The sequence below is a fragment of the Apostichopus japonicus genome, chromosome 14, assembly GCF_037975245.1.
Source record: "Apostichopus japonicus isolate 1M-3 chromosome 14, ASM3797524v1, whole genome shotgun sequence".
Classification (NCBI taxonomy): domain Eukaryota; kingdom Metazoa; phylum Echinodermata; class Holothuroidea; order Aspidochirotida; family Stichopodidae; genus Apostichopus; species Apostichopus japonicus.
In genome coordinates this window covers 3,689,707-3,698,560 of record NC_092574.1, presented here as the reverse complement: position 1 = coordinate 3,698,560, position 8,854 = coordinate 3,689,707, and the positions used below count along the sequence as shown (strand labels likewise).

Here is an 8,854-nt window from a genome sequence, read left to right as displayed (position 1 = left end):
TGTAAGTGAAGCTCTAGGTAGATCTGATAAATCAAAATGGGTGGATGCCATGGAGAAAGAAGTTCAGTCTCTCCATGATAATAATGTTTGGGTCTTAACTGAGCTGCCAGAAGGTAGAAAAGCAGTTGGCAGCAAATGGGTGTTTAAGGTTAAGTCCTGTGCTGATGGGTCAGTCGAACGGTATAAAGCTCGACTGGTAGCCCAAGGTTTTTCTCAGAAGTTTGGTGTTGATTATGATGAGACGTTTTGTCCAGTCATACGTTTTGAGTCTGTACGAAATGTTTTGGCACTAAGTGTTCAAAATAACTTGAAAGTTCATCAGATGGATGTAGCAACGGCATTTCTTAATGGTAACCTCAACGAGGAAGTCTATATGAAACAACCAGAAGGTTTCGTTGTCGAAGGCAAAGAGCACCTTGTATGCGAACTCATGTATTGTCCAACCGAGGACATGGTGGCTGACTTGCTAACGAAAGGACTGAGTAAACAACGGTTTGAAAAACTAAGACAAATGTCTGGGTTAAAAGAAATGTTTTAAGTCCAACTGCAAGTGAGAAGGAGTGTTGGTAAAGTCCACTTTTGCCTGGACTGTTATTATTGTTTTCTTTTATGTACTTACTTTGTTTATCTGTTTAACTCGTATATATATGTATAATTGTACAGTAAGCAAGTCCTCTAACCTATAAGGAGATAGTTTGTTTACGTGCTACTGTACGATTGCGAAATATCATATTGATATTTCGTCATGTTTGTTTTCCATCTACATGTTCCAATGCTGAAAACCTTCCAATAAGAAGCAGTGATTAAATAAACACTTTTATTGTTTTTGAAGCAAACTACAGTTACGTGTTTGACTATTTAATCTCTTCTGGAATCGTTTTATACTTCTTTTAATGCGACAAAGTTTCAGTCAACTAGTCGTTTTTGTTGTCTCTGCGTTCATCTCTGCCAATAGATGATGCTATCATTGTCAACATACCAGAAACTAATGCTCTTTCTGGAAATCAGCTGCAAGAGCTAACTGCAAACCTAACCACACCTAACCAGAAATTAAGAGATGCTAATGAAGCATGTGAAAATTATAAAATTGTAAGAGACTTTTTAAAAGCACTACAATAAAAGTAGTTAATTTTTGCTTTTGATGAAAATTGTAATCTTTGCATTCAAGTTTGTGTGTGTGTATGTATGAGTGTGTGACGCATGCTGAGTAGGTGATGAGTGACACTGTTTATTCTTCCAAGAGCATAGCAGAATTGAAAATAAGCTACATGTCCATAAACCATATCATTCAGTCCTGTTTTTATAATAGTAGTGTACAATTCCATGGTGTAACTTATACCACAGCCATGTCCACAAATATTCTATAAGCAGAACAAAGTGTTGAATGGAAATAGTCAGCAAATCTTGCCCACAGCAATTCATGTTCCACAAGGACAGGGAGTGTTTAAAGTGATGGGAGGAGGAAGCAGTTATTGTAGAAAAGAGAGGATCAATTTAAACAAATTGTTGACAGACAGGATAGATGGATGGCAACATAAATAGATATATGATCTAGAAGGAATTGTGGGTGATCACAAAATAGCTCAACCAGCATAGCATACACACATACAAACACTCACACGCCATCATGATTGCATAGGTTTACGACTTCATCGAAACCAAAAATCTTAATGTACACTGAGGTTTCATACGTTTGTCTGAAATCAGGAGCTTTTCTTTGAAATTTATTTTAGGGCGCTCCAAAGCGCCTACTGAATTGTTTAGCATACTTCTTTCTGTGGCTGTACGTCCTTAGGTATTGAAGCGATTCTGGTCAGTGTGGTGAATACAAGTTTAGTTTCAACATTTACAGCTGTGTTGCCAGTTTGAGCTTTAACCGACCAAAACAGTGGTGAAACAGTCGCCCCACTCCCTTATTGGGGGTTTTACCAAAAATTGTACAACCTAAACATACATAAGGAGATGGAAATAATAGCCCATCTAGCATCTAAGCCACCATTTTCCATAGTGGACCCCTTCGCTTAGAACCCTCACCAGGACAACAATTTTTTAATAGCTGTGCCCCCCTTTTAAAAATCCTGAAAACAGCACTGTGTAGCTGTCAAAATTTGTCACTGATGAGGTAACCTCTTGAATCGTTAACTCCAGAAAAAGCCTTGGTTGTCCAAAGAGTAACTAACTGGTATATCAATAGCCATGCTGGGGCCCAGGACCCTCAGTGTAGGCTTCAGTTCCCAATGCTTCCCCATTTCTCAAACCAAAAACTGCCATTATCGTTGTGCTCCCTGTGTTATTATAGTGCATGCTGCACCCTTCAGACGTTGTGACCCCTCCCCATACCTTTTGACATGTTGCTACACCCCTACTAGACATCACTCATATTAAACAGGTTGCCTATTGCATGCTTTGAGCAGTTTGCACATAGTATACTACATATGCAGTGCAAAATTATGAAATGCAATTCTAAGCTCTTTTTTTTGTATATATCTTACAGTGCTTTTCATCTACACCGGCAGGTATCAAATGAATATATATTTTACTACTGCTGTTTAACATACTCATTCACATAATATAATCAAATCAGATTTTGTGTTTAGAATTAGTATATTTGCAAATAAAATATAGAAAATACAAAAGCAAAAGGCAAGAAGTAATGCTAGCCTTCAGCTGATAATATGAAAAAACATAATATGAAGGGTTTTTCTTATTAGATATGAAGATAAGATGAAAAGTACACATTTGCATGAAAGACTCATCTTAAACATATAAATATACTGCACTGAACATTCACTGGAGTAACTGGCAAGAATACAAATCTGTCTACCTGGAAGAAGTAAATGTATGCATAAATACTAGAATTGAAACTAAAACTAAGTGAAAACAAAAATAATAGTCTTATGGACAGATCTACTATGATGAAGGTATTAATATGTATGTTTGGTGTACTTAAAAATAAATAACAAGTTGTGAAGTTTCAAGGTGTAATGCTATCTTCTTATGGCAAGAGCTTGAATACCAGTCCCCCCACCCCCGCCTCCACATATACAAAGAATTAAGTGTGAACGTTCTTACTAATCCAAGTTAGCATCATCCGGATATGCTTAACTAGTGAGAATTTCCCAAGAGGTTTTGCTGTCCCAAAAGCCTCCTGAATACTTACGAGATGGAATAACAACATTTAATTTAGTACTTGATATTTTACAGAATGGAACTATGGGACAGACTATAACTAAGATCATTCAACATCTTCCATGCAACCAAGACAACATACCAACAATGACAATAAAAACTTTCAAAACCATCATTTCAAACTCACATGCAGCCCTACTCCCAAGTCAAACAGTTTTAGATTCTACGGATGCCCATAAGCTCATTACCAATTGCCAATAGCCTCCTATTCGTATGAGGCGTAACGCACATGTTATCTGATAGGCTGGTATGTGGGAGATACGGTAGCTAATAAAACAATGTTTCAACAATTTGGCATCTGGTGACTCCAACTGACATTTGACCTCAATAAAATCTTGTACTGAACGTGTACCAACTACATACTATATATGAGATTCGTCCAACCTTAATTCCCTTCTTGAGTAATCGTGTTTACAAGATTTTCACAATTTGACCTCTATAGTGACCCCAAATAGAATAGGACCTCCACCAAAAACAATAGGGATCTTGTACTCAATGTGGTACTCCTTCACAAGAAATGCGAGATTGATCCAAGCTTTTCTTCTTAAGATATCGTGTTTACAAGGTTTACTCACTTTGACCCCTGGTGACCCCAAATGACCTTTGATCTCCACAAAAAAAATAGGGACCTTCTACTCAGCGTGGTACTCATATACACTAGATATTAGATTGGTCTAAGCTTCCCTTCTTGAGATATCATGTTTACAAGCAAGGCGTCACACACTCTCCGCCTGCATGAATGCATAGTTTACGATTATCATCGAAACCAAAAACTAGAAATAAAGCCACAAAAAAAAAGTAATGGAAGGATGTACTATCATGAAAGTATATGTTTGGTGTACTTAAAAATAATAAATAACTTGTGAAGTTTCAAGGTGTAATGCTACCTACTTATGGCAAGAGCTTGAATACCAGCCCCCCCCACCCCTGCCTTCCCCAACACAAACATGGGTAGCGATCATGGGGGGACATGTCCCCCCAATATTTTAGGTGGGGGATATAGTATCTAATATCCCCCCAATATTTGGTGGCATAGTTTGTTGATCGTATTTTTGGTTTATGATATTGCTAGTAATTTCAAAATAGAAAATACTTAGATGCAACTTATAAGGACTTGGAAGTGCCATTTCCAGCGATCTGGGAGGCATTTTTGGCCAAAATTTTCTTTTACGCTTCGCGCCAACTTATGGTTGCGCTAAGCTTAGATAGTTTGCCTAAAAGCTTCGCCCCTCCCTTGTCAAATTCCTTGCAAGGCGCCTGTCTAAGACCGTGTCACAATTTGTTACTAAATATCACCATAAAATGTCACAGACTTTCACCTAAAGTAGTTTTTACCTTTTTTTTCCAAATTTCCTTTTTGCTTAAATTTCGTCGCCAATGATGGTGGTGCACGGCCTAAGTGACGTATAAGCTTCAGTTGTACATCACCATATAAATTCTTCTATCCGTCCTCCCTAAATTTACACACGTTCATTAATTGTTTAGATGCAACTTAAAGCCTATATGGGAGTTAATTTTACCGATCTAATGGCACCTTTTATCAAAAATTTTGACGCTCCTTGCCAACCAATGATGGCGCTCCGCTTAGATAGTGACGTATAACAAAAGTTGTACATCAACATCTGACCATATGTTGTACTATCAATCCTCTTCAAATTTTTAAACGATAATTGACTATCTAGATACAATTGCAGTTCATGCAGCTTAGAGCACTCGGGAAGTGCCGTTTTCAACCATCTGGAGGGTTTGCAAAGCCAAAAATAATTCTTGTATGCCCCGCGCCAACCGATGGTGGCGCTCCGCTTAGATAGTCTTGCTGGCAGGTTTGCCCCCCCCCCCACCTTTTACAACTCAAATCCTGCCCCTGGCGCAAACAATTTTTGGGATGAAAATTGCTACACGCCTGCACCAAAGCAAATGTCCCCCCCAATTTTTGAAACAGATTGCCGCCCCTGAACACACATATACAAAAATTAAGTGTGAATGTTTTTACAACTGTGCGATACATAACATAGATAGAGCTGACTCGTACTGCAGCTTTCTGGCAGAGTCAGGACGAGAGAAAAGGTCCTTTAAGCAAACCCAAAGCCAGGTGCCGACTGAATCCTAATTTCCATCTAAGTTTTGAACAACTCATATCTGGGATGCAACGGTATCTTCAAAACACATGAGCAGGTATGTGCCTTTGGAAATTTTGAACATTCCTGTTCACCCACATCCGGTTCGTGAATGAACTCCAGTCTGGGTGATGGATCAAATCCTGTTACTGGCACCTTATCTAGTCCAGTCGCAAAGACCAAGATATTTTCAAACGTGACTGAGGAGTTGTTTTCTGCAAAAGGACATACAGATCCCATTAAGATAGTTGTACAACTTGCATGAAACATGCTGTGTGATATTCATGTTGTTTAGCTGATAACCTAACCCGTGGATATAATTAAGTGGTATGTCAGTAGGGATGGCACAACATTTGCCCATTTGTCCATGGTGTAACGTAAACTTGCATAATAATTTTACATCACCATAAATTGACAAAGAAAAGCTGCACTGCCCACGCTCTCCGGCCTCACCCCTTAGAAGCAAGCCCTGACTGTCAGACCAGAATATCATACATATTAAAACCAGAACACAAAAATGCGATGAGGTATCGATGACACAACATCACATTTTATTGTTGTAAAGGTCATTAATAATTGGCATGTAATGTATCAAAATGACAGTCATAGTAATGAGTTCAAAAAGTAGATGGTTACATAATGATCATTGGTGACCACAGAAAGCAACAGGCTTCAAGTAGTTAATGTGGTTTAGATATTGTGTTTAAAGATTTTCAGGATGTCACACCTGCAGACCTTGTACCTAGCTACAAGAAAATGCTTCTTGTACACAATGTGGTACATCCAGTCATCCACCTACTAAATACAAAGATGTCTAGGTTTCCTTCATGTTTAACAGCAAGGCATCGCACACACCAACATGACTGCTGAGGTTAAGAACTATCATTGAAACTAAAAATCAATAACATTTTTACATGCTTACTGTCAAACACACATACACACACACATGCATGTGCAGTCAAGATTACATATGATTTCATACCTTGGATGTCCAACAAGAAATCAAGCCAAAAAGCAACTGCATTTTCTTCCATTGCCCTCTTGTTGCTACCCTCTGGGCTTAAATCATAAACAAAAATGTTTTCCATGATATCTGCAGTAATTTTTACGGCCTCTCCATGGAAACATGGCTCAAACACTTTTGGACTTTCATGGATTGCTCCAAGAAGGTTCATCGCTTTCATTCCTTCCAGAAAACTATGGAATGTAAATACAGACAATCATAGGTTGTTGGGTGTTATTGATATAGATTGTTGGGTGTTATTGATATAGGGTGGGATTCTTGTTATTGATTAGTCATTATTTCACTTTGATTGATATATATCACATAATAATCATATATTTTTTTTAATTCCTTGGAGTTTTATATTTATTCATGTTCAAGCACACAATTAAAGGAATATTCATTTCAGTAGGGATCTCATGGCATAAATAGTTATGATGGTGTTGGGATAGATTTACTTTTCATCAATGTCAAAAGCATGGTTTAATGCTTATTCAAGCAAGCTTTTGTCTCTTAGTCGGCTATTCGGTTCTAAGGCTATATCCGGAAAACCACAACCAAATCAACATACACATGTAAGGGGTCCACAAATGGACAGCTTGGTGGATGCACACATTCATTCAATCCTGAGTGTCAATGGTGATTTACCATTGAGGTGTCAATATTCACACACCCAACAGAGTAACATGGAAACCATTGCCACTTTCATCGCCAGTTGCATTAATAAACAAAACAGCAAACTAATTTATCTCATCTACACCCATTGTTGAGGGAGGGGGAATTTATACACTCAGTGTAAGCAATCATCTTTACCAAGAATGAGATTGATTGACCTGGTACTGATTAGGAAATATGGTTCCAAGCTCATTATTTCATGTACTTGTGAAATAACAAAGTGTCCCATATGTTTTTTTTCTTCTTTTGGCTTCATTACTTATGTCCATACCTCTCATAAGCTGATCTAACCCGGTTAACCAAATAAAACCTGGTCAAGTCGCACCCCAACCCAATTTGGTCAAGTAGGTGTTTGATCTGCCGGAAGCATCCAGCCATTGCTATCAACACTTTTGCTTTTGAGATAGCGTTCTCCAATTCCTCTTTAGATGTTGCCTTCAATATCTGCAGCAAAAAAAATACATATATTAAGGAATATAGTCAGATTTTCAGTGACATATGCACAACTCACATTTGCATAAAACAGTTACAAAAGTTGGACATTTCAAACTGTACATTTTGCATGTCGGTTCCTTCCAATGTGGCGGAAAAACTTTTATATATGAGATTAATTTTTTCTTAAGTTGCAGGGTCGTGTAAGGTCAAAAATCCATGCAGTTGTTTTACATTAGTGAATACTACCAGGGGCGTCAATCCGATTTGAAACGTGGGGGGACGTAATCGATTCGAGTATTCCAGCCGTAAGTACTATCGGTTGGCGCGCAACATACCAAGAAAATTTCAGATTTCAATACCTGCCAGATCGTTGGAGATGGCACTTGCCAGGCTGGATAGCAGCCATCTAGTTGCGTGATATCGGGTGAAAATTACAAATTCGTCACTTAGGAAATCTGCAAGAAAGTTCATGCGACCTTCATTTTTGGTGGATTATTTCTTTCATTAGTGATTCCAATTGACATGAACATTAGAACCCAGTGCAAGTTGACAAATGATCCGGCGAACTGAAACCCCAGCCCCATTTTGCCCTATGTTTTAGGATAGAATACCTCTCAATTGTTCGAACCCATGACAACTAACAATCTGTGAATAAATTTATCGTCAGACTTAGAATAGGTCCCATGTGAGTGGTGGCTAAAGTGATGAAGGCATCCAAATAAATCAGTGGTTGTTCGTTGGAGTCCTCACGCAAGTTACCTCGGTTGCTAGGTGGATCTGCATCTGGTAATCGGGTGAATTCTGGTCGGAGCGTACTATGTCACCACCGTGTAATCAGGAACGTAGCTAAGGCCTGATGATTGAGGGGGGGGGGGGGTGTAGTGGCTGAAAATCCAACTGGATGCATATGGTTTAAGCCAGAAAATTCCGACTGCTGCTTTGTACCCCACATCCCCCCCCCACCCTCGCGCTACTCGTCAACGATACGGTCAGTGTCAGTCAGACACCCAATCTTTCGCGACTGCACTTTTGTTCCGAACTTTTTTTCGATACATTTGTACCCACTGGCACTCATTTCACAAATTTATTAGCCCCCCCCTACCCCAACCAAATATTTTTGTGAAAATTCGGGCAAAATGCTGATAAATTTTCAGGCACCTACTGAAGGAAAGATAATTTGCAACAGGTGCGTAGCCAGGAATTTGCCAAGGGAGGGGCGAAACTGTAGATTCCGCATTGCAAACTATCTAAGCGTAGCGCCACCATGGTTGGCGCGAAGCGTACAAGAAAATTTTGGCAGATAATGCCTCTTCGAAGAAAGAGAGCTTCGAATTCACCAAACATAGCCCGTACCGCTGGATTCATCAACTTGAATATTTGTCTATACCCTTCAACTGACAACAACTGGAACTGGCCTCAAAAGAAAGGCAGACTA

General features: G+C 39.0%; 1 protein-coding gene across 2 annotated transcripts in view; it reads right to left on the bottom strand.

Moving 5' to 3' along the window:
- Window positions 1-962: 962 nt before the first annotated feature.
- Window positions 963-8,854, bottom strand: part of LOC139979471 (G2/M phase-specific E3 ubiquitin-protein ligase-like) — a 50,994-nt gene continuing 43,102 nt past the window's right edge. For both annotated transcript variants that reach the window (XM_071990301.1, XM_071990302.1), the window contains 3 exons: window positions 7,256-7,428; window positions 6,289-6,503; window positions 963-5,521 (listed from right to left, as the gene is read on the bottom strand). In XM_071990301.1, coding sequence (XP_071846402.1) covers window positions 5,307-5,521; window positions 6,289-6,503; window positions 7,256-7,428 — 603 coding nt within the window. In that variant the 3' untranslated portion in view covers window positions 963-5,306. The remainder of the gene's footprint in view (window positions 5,522-6,288; window positions 6,504-7,255; window positions 7,429-8,854) is intronic.